Raw genomic sequence first — 19,502 nt, 5'->3', positions numbered from 1 at the left:
AAAGGTACCTCTCCCCCTGAATTGTTCCGTTTGTATGTGTATACATACATGCACACATACAAACGCACACACGGGCATACGTATAAAGGGGTCGGGTACCGCCCCCAAAATAAAATTATGGCTACGCCCTCCAAAAGAACATTGCCAAGCAATGTGATCGCTTGGCAATCACATTGTCGCTGATGTGATGTGTCGCTGATGTGATTACACTTTAAAGCGCGAGTGCATACGATTTCCTCCAAATAAAATGCCAAAGGATAAAACGCTGCCTTTTCGCAAGCGCTTTCACTTCTTCAACAAGCTTAAAGCACAAGAGCTGAATTTCCGTGCTGCTATGTGACTGGACGTTGCGTAGCGTGTAACTGCATTTTATGTGAACTATAGTGTTATGTGACGGGTCTGTATTTCGTTTTTTTTTTCTTCGGGTGTGTTTGTGTGTGTGTGTTGTTATGTGAATGTCCGGACTTACGTGAACTCTGCCTAGCTGCTATTTTATGCAAAGCTTTTTTTTTTTTCGTTGCTGTGATTTTTACGCATTCTATTATCTGTGAAAAGGAGTAGCCGGCGCTATACAAAAGTGCCAACATCTCCAAAATACCATATAATTAAAGAAAAACTGCATTGTTTCGCACTTAAAAACCATCACCGTATCTTTAAAGGGACACAAAGTGAAACAATTAATCTTTGTAGACTGATAAATTGTACTCTGAAAACTCTAATGACGTTAGTTTCACCATTATATGTGTACTAATAGAGGAGAAAATCAGTCAAAAGTCTCACTCTTAAATTTCGCGCCGATATCTCCGCGCGTGACGTCACGGATTTCAAAGTGTATTTTTGGTATTTTGGCGTCATTGGCGCAACGAAATTTCGTGACACTTGCTACGTTAAGTGTCTGGCCCACTAAGAGGACAATGTGCTTTATTCTTACGGATTAGGAACAACGTAGGCCCTAGTAGACGACGTCAAAAATATATGACGTCACGGTGCTTGGTGCGGTAATTTCAAGGTGGCGTCGCCGCCCGCATTTCCTTTTTGCGCGTCTTCTCGCGGCAAGCGTGGTGATTTTGGTATTGTGAGCGAGTAATTTACTAATACGAGAAAAATCGTTTTCCTCTTTGGTGTCTCCTTAAAAAACCGTCGACGGCGTAATATAGCGCGGTATCCAGATTCAGTATCCCGATTTCCGTATTCGATCATTCTTTGGTGATCGAGTCGTTTGGAAAATATTTATTTGGATGGCAAAGTATAGGGCGCTTCGTATGTAGCAGCGTAATTTTAATTCCATTCGCTTCGCCCCTAAAACAGAAACACATCGAACGCATTGATTGCGTGTGGAACAGCATACGACTGGTGCAACACTGCGCTGACATCTTTCTTATGCTATGCTACATTTAAAGCCAGAAAAATGGGATTATGCATGCGATAAAAGTGTTAAATGGGCCGAATCTCTTGACATCGGGTCGTCTTGTTTAACACGACCGTCTTCACGCAGTGATTACTTCTTTCGTGGCTACTGAAATCCTCATCGAATGCGTCTAAGGCAAAAACAGCTTCGAATGCAATTCCGCTGCATTAAGGCAAACTGTAAAAATGGCGAAGATTCGATTATACTGAGAAATGAATTGTTAAAAGGATGAGCAGCCAGCCGGATGTCACTGTAAGTAAAGCTTTGTTCATCGTTAGCTTTTGTTTAATCGGAGACCACTACAACTCAACACGTACTACGCACCATCGCGCCGATATTAGAACGTCGGTAGGAAGACCTGTATACAGGTGCAGCCTGCACGCAGTTGAGGGCGTACTTTCAACCCACTAGCCCAAAAATACGGCCGCAGGCTCGCGCGACGCCCCATTTTCTCATATTACAGTACACCGTTGTGTAAGACGGAGCTATGTATACATTTGACAACTCAACTCCTTCTCCTAGTGCAGGGTAGCAAATTGGATATGTATCTTCCGATCAACTTTCTCGTTGATTGCATCTAATTATTTCTCTCCTCTCTCAAGTTATTGGCAAGTGATAATCGTGTCTGCCAGTGGTTTGACGAAATTCGGTTCACGGTTGGCTCATATAAACGAGCTCCTAGAACAACACTGAGAAGTTTTATTAAAGCCGACTGTAATATACAACCTTCCCTGCTAGCAAATAAAACTGCGCTTAAGCGTTTTCGTGAACACAGCATTGTCGTAATTTTCTCCGGCTCAAAACAAAAAGCTCATAATCCTGCCCGCTAACTACGCGCCGTGTAATATATGCTAAGCCGAGGGTCCCTTGACGTCGTCCTGCACAATGGTTCGCGGCTGTCCGGATCTGCGCTACACCCGGCCGGAGCTTTCTCGCAAAAGCGAAAAAGAAGGGTCCCAAACCCACAGCAGAGGAAAGCCGCGCGCGGGTGCACGCATATCGCCGCAGTATATTTGCGCGGTCGGCTGGCTGGCCAGAGACCGAGAATGATGGCGGCCCTTTGGCCTTGCTCCTGACGCGTGGCTTCTTTCCTCGAAGGAACCCCCCACCAACACCGGACGCCAGGAGTGCTGGATGGGAGCGAGCGGAGATGAGCCATCGGCGATGCGGTCGAGAGTTAGGGGAGGGAGAGGGGGAGGGGGGGGGGGGTTGAAAGCGCATTCTGTCCCATATCGCCATCTGGCCAGCTGGCCGCGCTCGGCCACCTGCCCCGACTCCTCCCTGGATAGCACCGTCCCCCCCCCCCCCCCCTGTACGCCCTTATCCCCCTTCTTACTCGGTACGACGCCTCACGCGCGCAGAGTCTGGGGACCGCGTGAGTATACGCACAAGAAGGCGCAAAAGCAAGCGCTAAAAGGTGAGAGAGGAGGGTGGACAATCGCGTGGCACCGTGCTCGGTGGCGCATGCTGGCGCTGGTGATCGAGTGATATCCGTACATTCAGCGTCCTGCGCAACCTGCTGTCTCGCAGACGTGGAAAAGAACAAAGCGAGTCTGGGGGAACACGCAAATGCGTACTTGGCTTGCAAGACGGCGAAGCGTAACGTTGAATGGACGGAGGAGCCGGCGATTAAAACGTTGGCCGTGCTCTCGTGGCATCGGTGTTGCCGCACACCCTCCGCATTTGTTCACCCTTTACCCTTCTACTTTCGCTGCGTGTTTTAGAAGTACTAAGACATCACTGCGAGGCCACCTCTTTTCCTACGTTTCCTGACACTTTCTAAATTCACGAAGAAACTGCGCAAAAAAAAGGAAAAATATATATTAACGTTGGTTTTTACGATGACACGTCTATTGACTGCCAATAACATCACCATCACTCTTCAGTGGCCCATCGTTTCCGTTTCGTGGCGCACTGACGGCTAGTTGCTTACTTAGCATGTTCGTTAGCTGAAAACATAAGTACACTGACGCCCAGCTGTAAACCTATGGCCTAGCCTCCAGTCACATGAAAACTTTCACAAAGGTTACAATTACACTTTCCGCCAATACAAAAGGAATAACGGCTTTGTGTTCGAGGTCCGTAATTATCCTTGCGTACGTTTGTTATGAGGAAGGGTTACATCAGCGGGATTAGTTAACAGTAGAACAACTAACAAACAGCACCTAGTGAGGTTCTGACGAGCAAGTTTGCAAGAATCGCTGTTCGAACGCAGATGAAGTATTCCCTTCATGTGAAGGGTGCGCAGCAAAGCGAGACATGAAACGCAATTGTTCGGAACGACAACTGAAATATATAATATAAATTCACGCACCACCATGATCAAACTCTTAACTAATTAGCTTAGTACCTATAACGCCTCTAAAGGCATTACCTGCACATGTACGAAAGCCGTTGAAGAAGTCCGCGTTGACATTTCTCTTTAGTGGCGAGAGTTGTCTCTTCCGCTGTTTCTAATGGTCCTTTATGGAAGCAGACAGAGCGCATTAAAAAAAAGGGCCATTTCCTGGCTGCGCTTCCTCGCTATTTCGCGTTACGTGCGCTTCGAACGTTTTCAAGCCTCTATGGTCTGCTGGATACGCCCTGTGGGTGTCGCTGATACGTGCCTGAAGGACGACTTATGTGCCGCCCATCTCAGCGTACAGGTGTTGGGTGCTTCGGCGGCTGAGAGGTGCTAGGAAAGTACAAAGGACCACGGAGCGTCTGTATGCAGTACAAGCCCCACACTCTAAAAAAAAAAAGAGTATGCGTGACTCTTTTCGGAGAGTTCTGACTTGCCACGTATAGGACTCTCTTTAAATAGTCACGGTGACTCTCTTGGTGGGTTAGGGTCGGCTCGCTCTAGGAGAGTCCCCTGACCCTCTAGGAAGAGTGCAAAGACTCTCATCGGGAGGATCACGTTACCACTCATAGGGAGTCAGACGACCCTTGCCGGTAACGCTCCTAGGGGAGTCAAGGGACCCACACCGAAGCATCAAGCGACTCCACAAGTATTTTAAGCTACTCATTTGATCCTTGCTCTACTTTTTGCGCGACTACTGTTGAAAATAGTGGAGTATTCATTTTAAGCAAGTCGAATAATACTTGGCGTTCTGCCCAGCGACTGTAAAAAAAGAGTAGTTCAGTTTTAGCATTATTTTAATAAAACTCGTCAAAACAACACATATTTTCCAACAAAGTTATATAGAAAGCGCGAAAAGATGGTCTGTGATTTCCAATTAAGAAGTTTGGGTATTCGTCATTTACATGCTTCTATGAGTATAGCCAACTAAAATGTGTGACTGTGATGTGCACAGTGTCATATGGTGCTAAATGAACAGCAGAAATCGACATCATGTTTCCATATTTATTCCTTGTGATTAAGAATAAATAAAAAAGTGGTGACGGCTTGAGGCATCAGACTTGTGGCTTGCTAGGTTGTCGCTCCTGTCCAGCGTGAGCTAGAGTCACTTTTTCTAGTGACTCTAGAATTTTTCTAGTGACTCTAGCGTGAGCACCATGAAAAACGGTATCTGAAAAGCAGAACGTGATATTATGATGAGAAAATGAAATTGCAGTAAAAGTTTGCAAAACCTACACAATAAGTGGTTCACACAGACATAATAAAGGCTAACAAAAAACAACAAAGCACTTCCTCCGGCAGCCAGGGGCATGCCGTGAGCGGTTATTGACCGCACGTTTTACAAACGTAACCCATCCTTAAATACTCAGATAAACAGATGCGAGTACTAGGGCCCGAACGACACCCAGCGCGTGCGTACGCCGTCTACGTCGAGATCAGACATGTCATATGCCAGAATTAGCGCACATAACTCCCACAATCACGTACACTCACTCGATTCTGTTATAGCGCCCAACGTCATCGCAGTGTATGCAAACCACGAAAACAGCAAACAGAAACGAGGGAAAAGAGTGCACGCCGGCGGCCGCAACATCGCGCGCCGTCGAAAGTCCGGAGCTTTTTTCACTTTACCGGCGAGGCGTGTCCAACTTGAATGACTACCGCGTACATTCTGGAAGCCACCGTACTATATCGGCACCTCAAACTACCGTCTTTAAGCCAACAAAAACCATTACATATAGTGCGTCTGAGCGTTCTGTACACAGGCATTTTTTTTTTTCGCGTTCCCACGCGTGGAAGCACGCCGCACACTCAAGGTCGATGGAAATGTTATTATGAAGTAGATTAAAGTGCACCCCAAAACGACATCTTGCACCTTCAGTAGTGCCGACACGACGTGCGATCAGCAAGAAATGACCCTCGATTATTGTTTGCATCGCTCACTTTATGGGAGCTTGTACAGCAACGCGCATAACGGTGGCAACTCGTTAACTGACAGCTTTAGTTGGGCACCCGCAACAGCCCCTCGGATACAGGCTACTGTTGGAAATGGCGGGCAGATTCCGCAGAGCTGCTGCAGACGCCCAGCTAAAGCTGTATAATTAGTACCTACGAAAGCAGTACACTCACCGTTTACTGGCGCCCGTTATCGGTGTCTGCAGCTCCATGAATATTCCGCCCTCCAAGCGTCACTTCGTGCACGGAGCCGGCTTCAATACCACCGAAGACGCGCAACCAACTCATCCACGCAACGCATTCCAATAGACCAGGAGACCGAGACGACTGAGACATGGGTGTTCTCTGACTGAGAGGAGAGCGGCGCGCCACCTCGGCGCCAACCCCGTCTGCGTCTGCGTCGCCGAGCAAGGCGCCACAACGGCGCCAAAGGGCGAGCGTGCGATATGTATGGCGTATACGGCGGCTCTTCCGTATAGCGAAGCCAATCGAAACGCGCTTCAGGAGGGTCCAGTGACTCCTCCCAAATGCGAACTCTTTTTTTCTGCCTGTACCTTCCAAAAGGGGTCAGATGGACACCCGAAGGGAGTCACGGTTCCATGACCCTCTTTTGACTCTCTTTTTTCTTAGAGTGCACTCTAAGAAAAAAAGAGAGTATGCGTGACTCTTTTCGGAGAGTTCTGACTTGCCACGTATACGACTCTCTTTAAATAGTCACGGTGACTCTCTTGGTGGGTCAGGGTCGGCTCGCTCTAGGAGAGTCCCCTGACCCTCTAGGAAGAGTGCAAAGACTCTCATCGGGAGGATCACGTTATCACTCATAGGGAGTCAGACGACTCTTGCCGGTAACGCTCCTAGGGGGGTCAAGGGACCCACACCAAAGCATCAAGCGACTCCACAAGTATTTTAAGCTACTCATTTGATCCTTGCTCTATTTTTGCGCGACTACTGTTGAAAATAGTGGAGTATTCATTTTAAGCAAGTCCAATAATACTTGCCGTTCTGCCCAGCGACTGTAAAAAAAGAATAGTTCAGTTTTATAATTATTTTTAAAAAACTCGTCAAAACAACACATATTTTCCAACAAAGTTATATAGAAAGCGCGAAAAGATGGTCTGTGATTTCCAATTAAGAAGTTTGGGTATTCCTCATTTACATGCTTCTATGAGTATAGCCAATAAATGTGTGACTGTGATGTGCACAGTGTCATATGGTGCTAAATGAACAGCAGAAATCGCCATCATGTTTCCATATTTATTCCTTGTGATTAAGAATAAATCAAAAGTGGGTGACGGCTGGAAGCATCAGACTTGTGGCTTGCTAGGTTGTCGCTCCTGTCCAGCGTGAGCACCATGAAAAACGGTATCTGAAAAGCAGAACGTGATATTATGATGAGAAAATGAAATTGCAGTAAACGTTTGCACAACCTACACAATATAAGTGGTTCACACAGACATAATAAAGGCTAACAACAAAACAACAAAGCACATCCTCCGGCAGCCAGAGGCATGCCGTGAGCGGTTATTGACCGCACGTTTTACAAACGTAACCCATCCTTAAATACTCAGATAAACAGATGCGAGTACTAGGGCCCGAACGACACCCAGCGCGTGCGTACGCCGTCTACGTCGAGATCAGACATGTCATATGCTAGAATTAGCGCACATAACTCCCACAATCACGTACACTCACTCGATTCTGTTATAGCGCCCAACGTCATCGCACTGTATGCAAACCACGAAAACAGCAAACAGAAACGAGGGAAAAGAGTGCACGCCGGCGGCCGCAACAACGCGCGCCGTCGAAAGTCTAGAGCTTTTTCACTTTCACCGGCGAGGCGTGTCCAACTTTAATGACTACCGCATACTTTCTGGAAGCCACCGTACTATATCTGCACCTCAAACTACCGTCTTTAAGCCAACAAAAACCATTACATATAGTGCGTCTAAGGGTTCTGTACACAGGCTCTTTTTTTCACGTTCCCACGCGTGGAAGCACGCTGCACACTCAAGGTAGATAGAAATGTTATGATGAAGTAGACTTAAGTGCTTCTCAAAACGACATCTTGCACCTTCAGTAGTGCAGACACGACGTGCGATCAGCAAGAAATGACTCTCGATTATTGTTTGCATCGCTCACTTTATGGGAGCTTGTACAGCAACGCGCATAACGGTGGGAACTCGTTAACTGACAGCTATAGTTGGCCATCCGCAACAGCCCCGCGGGCACAGGCTGCTGTTGGAAATGGCTGGCAGATAACTTCCGCAGAGCTGCTGCAGACGCCCAGCTAAAGCTGTATAATTAGTGCCTACGAAAGCAGTACACTCACCGTTAACTGGCGCCCGTTGTCCGTATCCACAGCTCCATGAATATTCCGCCCTCCAAGCGTCACTTCGTGCACGGAGCCGGCGTCAATACCACCGAAGACGCGCAACCAACTCATCCACGCAACGCATTCCAATAGACCAGGAGACTGAGACGACTGAGAGAGGAGAGCGGCGCGCCACCCCGGCGCCAACCCCGTCTGCGTCGCCGAGCAATGCGCCACAACGGCGCCAAAGGGCGAGCGTGCGATATGTATGGCGTATACGGCGGCTCTTCCGTATACCGAAGCCAATCGAAACGCGCTTCAGGAGGGTCCAGTGACTCCTTCCCAAATGCGAACTCTTTTTTTCTGCCTGTACCTTCCAAAAGGGGTCAGATGGACACCCGAGGAGAGTCACGGTTCCATGACCCTCTTTTGACTCTCTTTTTTCTTAGAGTGTGCACCCGGACGACGTTTACCGCCGCTGGTGTCTTGTCCATCAGCATAATGGCGCTGTATGTGACAACAAATGATCACAATACTCGATCTTTACATCACCGCACGGTTTCCGACTTTTCCGTCTCTGTCGAAAATGCACATTAAACTTATCTACCTGGTCACGTTTAAATTTCCTTTAGTTCAGTGTTTGCTCTAGCGCTGTAATTATCAATCAGTATTAATTCGAGCAGTTTAATATTTTCGTTATCTACCGGATTTTTTTTCTCAACTTGAATTGTTTCATTTAAAGAAAAGTGTTTACAACAATTTTAGCCTCAATACCCTTCCATTCCAACAGGTTCGATATAACTTTATCAGTGTAGAGACATTGCATATGAGCGATATTGTATGCGCCCCTTCCGAAAAGTATACTCCCTTCAAATGCGACTAATAGTACTGTGCGAGAACACAAAAATTAAAGCATATGCCGTGGATGAATTTAGTACCCGTCTGATATGTCCTGTTTACGATCAAACAAATCCAAAGATATAGTGCGGAAACACCCCTCCTCTGTTTACTTTCGTTTTAAAGACCATTTCATTACAGTAACGCCGAATTATTGAGTCATCTAGAGTGTGCAGTTAAAAGAAAATAAAAACAGAGGAATAAGTTCTCGTGTTGCTTGACGCAAGAAACTATTTCACTGGGCTTTTTCTACCGCTGCATTTCATTTCCACATAGCGACAATGCAAGGTGTTCCGATTTCTGGGGACGCGTTACACGCGTCTAATGGTGCATGAGCCAGAAAGGGCTCAAGTAATAAGCAGGCCCGTAGCCAAGGGTGGCGGTGGGGAGGGAGGAGGGATTTCGGAATTTCGGGGAAGGGGGGGGGGGGCTAGGGGCCCGCCTCTTTTCTCTGAAATTCTGATGGAGGGGGTATTTTACCGAAAATAAATAATGAGAATATGTGTTTTTCTAAAATAGTCAAGATCTTCAGCAAGTGCCCCACCCCCCGCCCCCCGAAGAAAATTTTTGGCTACGGGCCTGGTAGTAACTGTCCTTTCCTTTCTCTTCTTCCTTTTTATCAACCCTGGAAAGCTGGAAGCCTATACCCATGGCTAAGGGTGATCCAATCATATAGCGGAAATATTCTCCACCTTGCGATGGAGAGTGGTTATTTCTGCTCGTTCACCGGTTGGCTGGCCTGTCGTATCTATGCGTCAGACGTTTTGTGATGTATACCACCGCTGTAGTATAGAGGTGACGGCGCTCGGCTGCTGAGCCGAAAGTCGTGGGTTCGATCCCGGCCGCGGAGGTCGGATCTCGATGGGGTCGAAATGCTAAAGGTCCGGGTACGTATAGGTTCAGGTGCGCGTTAAAGAACCCCAAGTAGTCGAAATTTCCGGGGCCCTCCACTACGGCGTGGTTCATGATGATATCGTGGTTTTGTCACGTAAAACCCCAGATATTATTATTCTTGAAAAATGTCGAAGATGTCATACAATATCGAAAAGTCACACGGGCGTCGGTTCGATACCTTACGTAGTAGCCTTTTAAATGAGATGCATACAACGTGCATGAGTGCGCGCCATCAGTAACTTTCATTCCTTATCTCTGGGAACGTTGAAGCATTTTGCTTATACATTTACCGAATACTTTGATGCCTTAAATCTCGCTAAAACCTCGTTTAAGCGGCCAAAATGTCGTGAACGCCTTCTTGTTGCACCAGTTGCACCGTGCAAACCAGAGTACGCCATGAATGCAGCCCATCATTGTGTTCCCGAGAATACGTACGCGGGCAAGCAAAGTACTTTTGCCCTTTTTTTTACAATATAGAGCTTTTACAAGCTAGCCCAAATTTCAGTTGCTGTAAGCCCAGTGACTGTTTTGAGACACAGCGAAAGTAATGATGGACGTGTCCATAGTCTACGCAAATACGAACTAATATTCGTGACTCGTTGCGCAAATTTCGAGCTGTGGTATATGTAGAGCGAGGTGAGCCTGCCGCTGGCAGCACAATTTAGGTTGCGCACAAAGGAAGGCTCTCAACAAAGGTTAGGGAATCAACGCGATTAGGAAATAGGAGCGAGTCATTAAAGCACACCTTTACACCTGCCCATGCGTGCGCAGACGTTTGTGCACACGCACCCGACTTTGCAAAACCCACATCTCTGCTTCGGACACATGTGCATAGTGCAGGTGTCTTTATTGTGCTAAATACATAACCGGTTACACAGCAATGGATTCGGAGAAACGCGTCATTTCTACACCGCGCGTTCGCATGGAGCTGTTGAGTTGACGTACGTCCTCGAACGAACATAACCAAAGACTTCCAACAAATGTGCACTTACCTGTATCCTCTGGAACAACTGTATCAAAGAGCCAGTCTTCGTGAACGTGCTCACTACCCCTCCCCTTTTTTATATCTTTTTTTTTTCCTGTTGTATTAACATCTCCAGACTCCCAATCTTCAAGCGAAAGCTTGAAGCGCAGTTAAAGAGAGAATGCTCAAGGAAAATTTCTTGTGGATTCTCTCCTTTAGCGCTCTCGTCGGGTATGGTATAGACTAACGGAGATGCGTCTTTGTACACAGTTTGTAGCCTCCTAATGCTGCGCTTATTTATCATTTTCGCGTTAAACTACCTGCGTATTCGGTGCCGTGGATTACATGTCTCAGGAATATTTGATGACAAGCTATCATTTGCGCTTTGTTCACAAACCAGTGCTTCGCTTATATGAAGAGCTTAGAGTTGAGGCCGAGCAGCGCACTGTGATTGTGACGTCTTCCGTATAGCCATTCTGTTTACATTGCGCGCCAGAAGCGGAGCCGCGTTTTACATCTTTTAATAATATTTTGTACATTAAACAGCCCACTGGGTATTGCGTTTCTTGATTTGGCGTGCAATGAAAATGTTTTTTTTTTTTTTTTTTGCACTCTATCTCTCTTTAACGTTAGTGATTAACGCGTCACGCTGAAGGCGCTGTTTTTCCTATAGTTGGAATTGCACGGTACAATTTCCTAGTTCAGCAGCGGGCCAGAAACAATTACTTTCCACCATCTCGCGTACTGTACTCTTGTGTTCTTTTCGTACACCGGAAGCATTCGGGAGTAAAAGTGGGTCAGCCCACAGTGCAGCTGAATGGGGAACTTGCGGGCCATTTTTCAAGACAATGGAATCGCTCGGGTGACTTCCCATTCCTTTCTTCCCGGCGGCACGCACCTTTCTTTCCATATCACGTTTTTTTTTTTTTTTTGTGTGTGTGTGTGTGTGTGTGTGTAAGCGCAACAGAAACAAATAACACAACTTGCACGTGCGTGCGTGTGTGCGTGAGCGCGCGTCATGATTCGCGCGAATCAACGATCCGCACAAAACTAACAACACATCGATTTTCGGGAGCAATGTGGCCTTTCCTTCGCTTCGGTGCGCACGTTATACGGCCGTTCCGGCCTGCTCTGCCGCTCGGCGTGCGATCGGGCGGCGCGTCACCGCGGTCTTAGAACGCTGGCCAGGTCCCGCTGCTTCATATCGCGGGATCGGACTCGCGTTGCTGTCCCGTGATGAGCGTCAGAACGTCGGTGGCAACACGGCGCGCGCGGAGATGGCGACCGACCGCGGCAGCGGTGTTCTCCGGTGAAGCCCACCGCTCCCCGCCCCGCGCGGCGCTTCGGGACAACGACTGGACCGGACAGCTCGCTGTGTGGTCATGCTTACCTTGGACGGAAGGTGCAGGACTACTCCTCCTCCTAGCGAGACCCCGGTCCTTGCCTGAAGAGCCGCTGCACGAACGTCGTACCGAGCCGCGCGACTTTGCGAGCTCTCCGCCGGCGAGCTCCACAACAACGCACCGCGTCTGAACGACTCCTGACTGCTTTTTTCACTGCAGTGGACCGGCGGCACGCGAGCGAAGCAGCCTCTCTTGTGAGAGGGCTCTCTCGGCGTTTTCCGACGCCGCCGCAGTGAGTCGCTTACGTCGGGCCCTCGCCCTCTCTGCTCTTGTTTGACGTCAACGCGCAGCACTGTGTCCTCTGAGACTAAAAGGTGAATTCGCTCAAGCTCTCGAAAGCCCGGACAAAACGACAGCATTGCGTTTACTCTCTACGAGAGGGCGCTGGCAGTCACGTTTAAAGTTTTTTTTTTTTTTCGCACTGCGCGCTACACATGACGCTGGTTTCGGTTTCGCTTTTCTGTCTTGTTCGTGGGCGCGAGAAGCTCTGGTAAAAATTTAGGAGGCAACCCCGTCGATTATGAATATAGTTCGCGATAAGGCGCGTGAAATACAATTCTCCCAAATCAACGAACAGTGCATTTTCAATGCTGCATTCAGCCCACACTCTAAGCTTGCGAAGTTCAAAAAGGGGCATTTTAGAGCGTCCACCTATAAGAGCGCGTGCTTTGGAAGTATACCATATTCGTGGTGGTAAAATAAGTTCGTCAAGGCTTTTTTCGTCTTTATTTTCTTTTCTTTTGGTGGGAGGGGTAAAAAAAATGAGCGCACTTTTTTTTCGTCCACAGCAATACATTGGTGATGATGGGAGCTTTATCTGGAAGTTTAATATATGTATATTAAGTTCTGTATTCTATGCAAGCAGTTTCCTATGGGAGTTGTTTTTTTTTTTCTTCTTAACTTCTGTATTCTATGCAAGTACTCATATGTGCGCTGCATGCATTAGTGCAAGCGTGAAACGCGGCCTGCCATTAACGGCACAATAGGAACCTTTCCTTCCGTTTTATATTGCACAATGTCCACAGGACATTGGCGTAGCCATTTCAAACCACGCGTTGCCATAGCACCTCACAGACTCACTTTTCGCACGCACGCGTATCGATCACGTTCGGCCGCAATACGGGACAGCCGAAGCGCAGCAGCGCGCTCGTCGGCACACAGTATCGGGCAGCACCATGTACCAAAAGGACAAGAGCCTCTTGTGCCGGCACAGCGCCTGTCCGCTGCCTAACAACCTGACCACTTGTACCGAGGGCGGGAAGATCAACTTAGCGTTCGTGGGAAAGACGGAGGTCACTACGCTCTTCCGGTCTCCCGATGGCAGCGTGCACCAGTCGCAAGTGGCTTGCAAAGACATCGGTGGCAGCCCCTGCACCGAACTCACGCAAGTGAAATGGGTCAAACTGGACGACATTAAGACTCTGTTAGTGATTGCCTCGACACGAGCCTTCCAGATCTTCGAATGGGACGGTTCGGTGTTCCTCCACTGTCATCCGCTGCCCCAGGACCTGGACGCCACTGAGGAGACGTTCACGCGCGGAATCGGCACGTGCGGCCCCAGTCTGCTTTGCGTCGGTACCAACGCGGGCACCATTCTGGTACACCTAGTTTCGCGCGACCTGAACGTCACTTTCTGTCAACGGGTCACCGAGCACGCACCGCACGCCGTGGCCGACATCCACAGCCACGGTGAGATCATGGCGAGCGCCGACGACGGCGGCGGCATCTGTCTGTGGCGGGGGAAAACGGCTCTGAGCCTGCTTCGCAAGCTGCCGCCGGTCGGCAGCAGCCCTTGCGTGAGCGTCCGCGTCTGGCACGACCTCGTCTTGGCGGGTTATGGTACGGGCGAGCTGCGCGTGTTCAGCACGCGCTCTTTTCAACTCATGGCCGAGGCCACGGCGCACGCCCGCTGGATCACGGCCATCGATGTCGCTCCGGACACGGGGCTCGCCCTGTCTGTTGCCGAAGACTCTTACGTGCGCGTTTGGCAGCTGGACCGAGAGGGTGAGCACACCATCGACCACGTGCACGGGGAAAGCGTCGCGGATTCCATGCTGATGGGTTGCGCCTTTCTCACGCCCGATGGAAGCTCTTTCGCCGCAGTCGCTTATGACTCTGCCGAAGTGTTCATGTTCAAAAAATAAACGCTCTCGATCCCTACTAAATTCCTTATTTTGCTCGCGCGATCGTTTTTATTTTGTGAATGGCTCATACTCACTCTGGGAGACTGGCTAAGAATTGGATCATTAGTAAAGTCTAAGAGGACCACTGAGAACTTTTTTGTTAGTCAAGGCAAGGAAAATATAGGGGGCATTATTTGTAGCTTTTAATTTAAGCTAGTAATCATTAGATGAAGGGAAAATTAATTAATGTGGACGAAAGGACTTTGAAATTCGCCACTTCAGCGTGACGTCGCCAATTTCAATGTTTTATTTCCCGACCGCGTTGCTTCAATTAAAATTTACAAAACTTCATATTAAATTCACAAACTTGTCACCGGCTCCATTACAGCGCTGAAGAATGTACTTCATTTTCACCACTGAATAGCTATTTTGGCTCCAGCAGACGCTATGCTAGTCTGGTACACTATACAGAGGCAGCCAAAATCAATGACGACCAACCGTGGTAGATTGCTCCCAGTTAAGGCGTCGCACTGGCAGCAGTGTTAAGCTCGAGGACGGGTTCGATTACCGGCCGCAGGGACCTCATTACGGTGTGGGCAAAATGCAAGAATACCCATGCACCTAGATTTAGGCTCACCTTAAAACACCCGCACTGTCAAAATTAATCCGGTGTCCACCACTACGGCGCGCCTCACGATGATGTCACGTTTTTGGCGCGTAAAACCCTTGAAATTATTAAAATCTATGACGTCATCTAGGGCGAATTGGACATCGAGGCTGCGTCTTTCCTTTTTGCACCTTATCGTGGCAAGAGTTGTGTTTTTGTTTCTGAAGAATAGTAATTTACTTCGGCGTTTCCCAGCGAAAAGAATGAGGACGGCAGAAATAAAGACAAACACGTCTGTCGCCTTTTTTTTTCTTTTCGTTGGGAAGCGCCGCATATATGCTGCACACTAGCCCAATGCTAAGCCACGTTAATTTACTATCACACGTAAATCACTTTTCTCTGTAGCGCTCCTTTAATAATTTCGCAAGGAACTCGTCCTGACTCGGTTCTCAGCAGGTGTGCGTACATCACAATGACAACGCCGCTCTTGTTAATTTAAGGGCATGGGCTTAGCCAGGGGTGGCACACCGGGCACGTGCCCCCCCCCCCTTTTTCTTCATTTCCTCCCGAACAAAATTGGTTACGGCCATGGGCGTCCGGAGGGGGGTGCAAGGGGGGGCAGCTGCCCCCCCTTGGAATTTTAGATACTAATTTTCTATGCAGTAGCAGTAAGCTTTGATTAGCGCACTCCAGTCCCGCATATCCGCGTGAAACATCATTCAGGATTACCAGCCAACTTTGCACGTTACATACTGCTATAAACTAATCTTGCCGGTCATGTCACGGCAATGAAAAAAAAAACCACCTATGCTGTATGCCCCCCCCTCCCCCTTCCCCACCCTCTGCTGATGCACCCCCCTGGAAAAAGTTCTGCGGACGCCCTTGGTTACGGCACGGCACGGCACTGGTGAGAAGACGGAATAACCGGAATGGAGAAGTCATAAAATAACCAATGGGTTTCCCTGTACCGGTAAACTGTCCTGCCGCAGTATCAAGAACAGCAATTTTACAGTGATAATACGCTTGGTAAGCCAGCTGCTAGAAAGCACGCAAAAAATAAAATATTGCGGTCACTTAGCACTAAGTTGCGCAAAGCTTGGCACAGCGAAGCACGGGCCCGTCGCCGCTCGTATTCCCTGTCGACCGACACGTCCATCTTCGAGATACGCGGCTTCCTCTCGGGAGTACGCAGCCAGGCTCGCGATGTCTCTGTCAGTGGGCGTGGCTTAGCTACCGCGCGCGCGCTGCTTGGCCAGGTGGTGCAGTATCTTCTGGTCGCTAGACGACGCGATGCTTGCTTCCTCCATCTTTTTCTCTCTCTCTACTTCTTTCTCTTTCATTGATGTTCTCTCTATATCTTTCCTTTTCTTTCCGCATTTCTTATATTTCTCTCTCTTTCATTCTTTCTGTGCTGCGCTTTACTCTCTCCCCTTCTCCTCACCATCACATCTCTCATCCTCACGCCCACTTCCCTTACCCACCCCATTGCTACGCTATACTATACAAAGCATGTGTTATGCTGTGCTAGCGTGCCTGGATAACCAAGTGGTTATGACGCTCGCCTTCGGATCGAGGGCACGCGGGTTCGAATCCCACCTCATGAACAATTTGTTTTTCCGGCAAGAATTTTTCTCTTTCTTTATATCTTTCTTTCCGTCTGTCTGTTTGTTTCTCTCTTCCTTTCTCTCTCTGTGTACTCGTTCTCAGGGTTATTACAGGCCACGCCGTAAAGGTGAGTAGTGGGATCTGCCCAAATTCTGTGGCACATACATACCCGTTCATGATGATGATAGTTTTCGGGCTCGGCCACACACTTTACGCCGAGCTAGAACAGCTTCGCCATTAATAAAGGAAAGAAAGGCAACCAAAGCTCCTCGAGTTCCCACACCAGCTCTGTGTGACTTCATGAATTTTAAAGTCGTCTGCTAGGGTATAGTACACTCTTCGTCGGTAAAAATTTACTACAGTGCATCTTCTCACTGAGCCAAAAGCTGAACAGGGCAAGTTCCTGAAACATTTACTGGGGCAATGCGGCCCCAATTACAAAATTAAAATCAGTTGAATTTTAATATGACGTATCGGCGTTGATACAGTGCGAAATTTAAAATTTGAACTTTGACCACTTTTTCTAGTAATGAACCTATTACAGCAAGTTAATGTCCAATAGCGTTCTTAAAAAACACTGATTCTAAACTGATTTAGTGTTTCTTAGTGCACCTTTAATGACAAGAAAATTACCAATGATACGTGATCTGTCGTCGCCTTACCACCACTAATGGGCACGAAGGAGGTAGGTACCAGTGGCTCTCTGCGGATATTTTAAGACAAGTGCTCAACAGCGAAATTTAGTTAACAGTACTTCAATACTTCGAGTACAGCAGAACTTTCTATACCAATTAAATGGGGTGCGTCAGGGATAATTAAAACTTCATAATGATGGGCTTAAACACCACAGCGCTCGTGGTACCTCAGTTTTTCTTGTCCTCGTCTCAGCCACAGTGTTTAAAAGGGCCACGACACGGTCACCCAACAATTTGCAGTTTTCAGCGAAAAATAGGAGTAGAGAGGCTATTATGCCTATACACCTACATGCAAAATGAACTGTAAAAGAATATTTCAATGCAAAACAGGCCCAGAAGCCGCCGGCTATAAACCCCGGCCACCGCTGGCGACCTCCATTTTGCCATCGCGTGTGTGACGCCATGTGCTGCATGGGGCGTAGCCGTCGACTTCTACCAAAGTTTCAGCCGCTGCAAAGCGTTCAGTTTCGATACCAAGCTGAAGAAAGCTTTAATAGCTCAACTGCACGCGCAGCTGAGCACAGAATAAAATCATTCAACGTAGGGTGCCTTGATGCCCGCTCGCTCCGCTGAGGGTGAGGACAGGCGCGTCGTCTGCTACGACGGTCGCCATTGCGAATCCCGCCGCATCTCGGCAGCATGCGAAACGCGCTACACAAAGAGCTTGGGGTGCGTGGATACGTCCGGAAATAAGTGCACGCTAGTGATCTTTCTCTTTTTCTTTTCTTTTTTTGAAGCTTGGGCAACTTTTATTGCTGTTGTTGCCTAAATGTTTATCAAGGAAGCATGTAATTCATGTAAGCTGACGGCCTGTGCATGTGTTATGCGCTAGAGGTAGACGTAGACTCTGTTATGTTGAAAACGAATCCTCTTCCTTACGCCGGAAACGACAGCCGAGCTCCGTCACCACTATACCACCGTGTCGGATGTATTTTTTAAGGCGAAAGTCTTAAATGCCTCATCAAACGCGAAATTTGACCGTCAGCGTCCCGCGTCTACGGCGTCAGCGTACCACGACGTTGGGGACGAGGGATGCAAAAAATCATCGTCACGTGATGACGTCACCATATGTGACGTCATCAGGGCTTCACAAATTTTGGCGTGACGTCATATGATGCCGTTATCACATGACATCGTAACTTGGTCTTAAGTGGGCAGATCACGGAGGCAGTGCAAAACCAGGTGAGGTGCCTCCGATTTTGGAGGCAATACAAAACCGCGCTTCTTGCGCAAAAAACTGAGAAGAAGATGGCTTTGAGTTTTTATTTCATTAACTGGTTTTCCATGACGTACTCATTGTGACTTTGTTTCTTGTATTTTTACTGACATAGCGTGTCTACTGTACACAATGCTTCTCCGTCTTGTTGTTTTCATGCGTCTTCTTTGTATAGACGCTTCGCGAGAACTGTTCAATTTGTATGCGCATTCCTGTATGAGCCTTCAGGGCTTACATTATTAATAAATAAATTATCCTTGCTCAAAAAAAATAAATACTGGATGTGTGTGTGTGTGTGCGCGCGCGCGCGTGCGTTAATATCCAGTGTACAGGCCATTTATTTGTGCGCAATAATGCTGCGCTGACAGAAGCAATTACTCAAATAAAACGCAAATTACACAATAAAACATAACTGCCACTAGTCAATTCACAGTGATCGTAAATGATTAAAAAAACAGGAGCTACGTAATTATTTAAGACAGGACGAAAATGTAACCTTGAAACACAGAAACAGGGAAGGATAAAAAACATTTAACTGCACACATATATACATGGGCACCAGACCAGCAGAGAAGGCGCACTTGAAACACGGAAAGGATTATAAAAAACAAGAACCCGCCGTGGTTTTAGTTACGCTGCTTGACTGGTGACCCGAAGGTTGCGGGATGGAATCCCGGCCGCAGCGGCCCCATTTCGATGGAGGTGAAATGACAGAGGCCCGCGTACTTAGACTTAGGTGTACGTCAAAGAACAACAGATGGTCAAAATTTCGGGAGCCTTCCACTATATACGGCGCCTCTCATAATCATATCGGGCCTCTTGGGACGTAAATTCTCACAAATAATTATTATTAGGAAAAAAGAAGCATCTGATCTGCAGACAAACACGCATAATATATTCCATGATACATTTAAATTCACAAAAATAGCGAAAGCAAAAATCAAAGGCAGATACAGGACCAACCAAGTGCAGTAAAGAATGTTTGCGAAGAAAAATGCAGGATTCATGCACACGTGAACCAAAGCATTTTAAGCATGTAGCTGATATCAGTGTGTCCATTTATTACGCAAGGTTAACACCGG

General features: G+C 47.8%; 2 protein-coding genes across 3 annotated transcripts in view; one reads left to right on the top strand and one right to left on the bottom strand.

Annotated features, from left to right (window-relative positions):
- Window positions 1-12,384, bottom strand: part of LOC119397534 (follistatin-related protein 5) — a 387,880-nt gene extending 375,496 nt beyond the window's left edge. For both annotated transcript variants that reach the window (XM_037664959.2, XM_037664967.2), the window contains exon 1: window positions 12,162-12,384. The gene's annotated coding sequence lies outside the window, so the exon portion shown is untranslated. The remainder of the gene's footprint in view (window positions 1-12,161) is intronic.
- A 951-nt stretch (window positions 12,385-13,335) lies between these two features.
- Window positions 13,336-14,339, top strand: LOC119386670 (WD repeat-containing protein 54). Its single transcript, XM_037653965.2, has one exon. It carries the CDS (start codon window positions 13,350-13,352, stop codon window positions 14,316-14,318), a length of 969 nt encoding a protein of 322 aa, XP_037509893.1. The 5' UTR covers window positions 13,336-13,349; the 3' UTR covers window positions 14,319-14,339.
- The last annotated feature ends 5,163 nt before the right edge of the window (window positions 14,340-19,502 follow it).

This window comes from Rhipicephalus sanguineus, chromosome 1 (genome assembly GCF_013339695.2).
Source record: "Rhipicephalus sanguineus isolate Rsan-2018 chromosome 1, BIME_Rsan_1.4, whole genome shotgun sequence".
NCBI lineage: Eukaryota > Metazoa > Arthropoda > Arachnida > Ixodida > Ixodidae > Rhipicephalus > Rhipicephalus sanguineus.
The sequence above is the reverse complement of the archived record's forward strand: the minus strand, read 5'-3'. Positions and strand labels throughout refer to the sequence as shown.

Coding starts and splice junctions, on each gene's coding strand:
- LOC119386670 (XM_037653965.2), top strand. CDS start 13,350: ATGTACCAAAAGGACAAGAGCCTCTTGTGCCGGCACAGCGCCTGTCCG.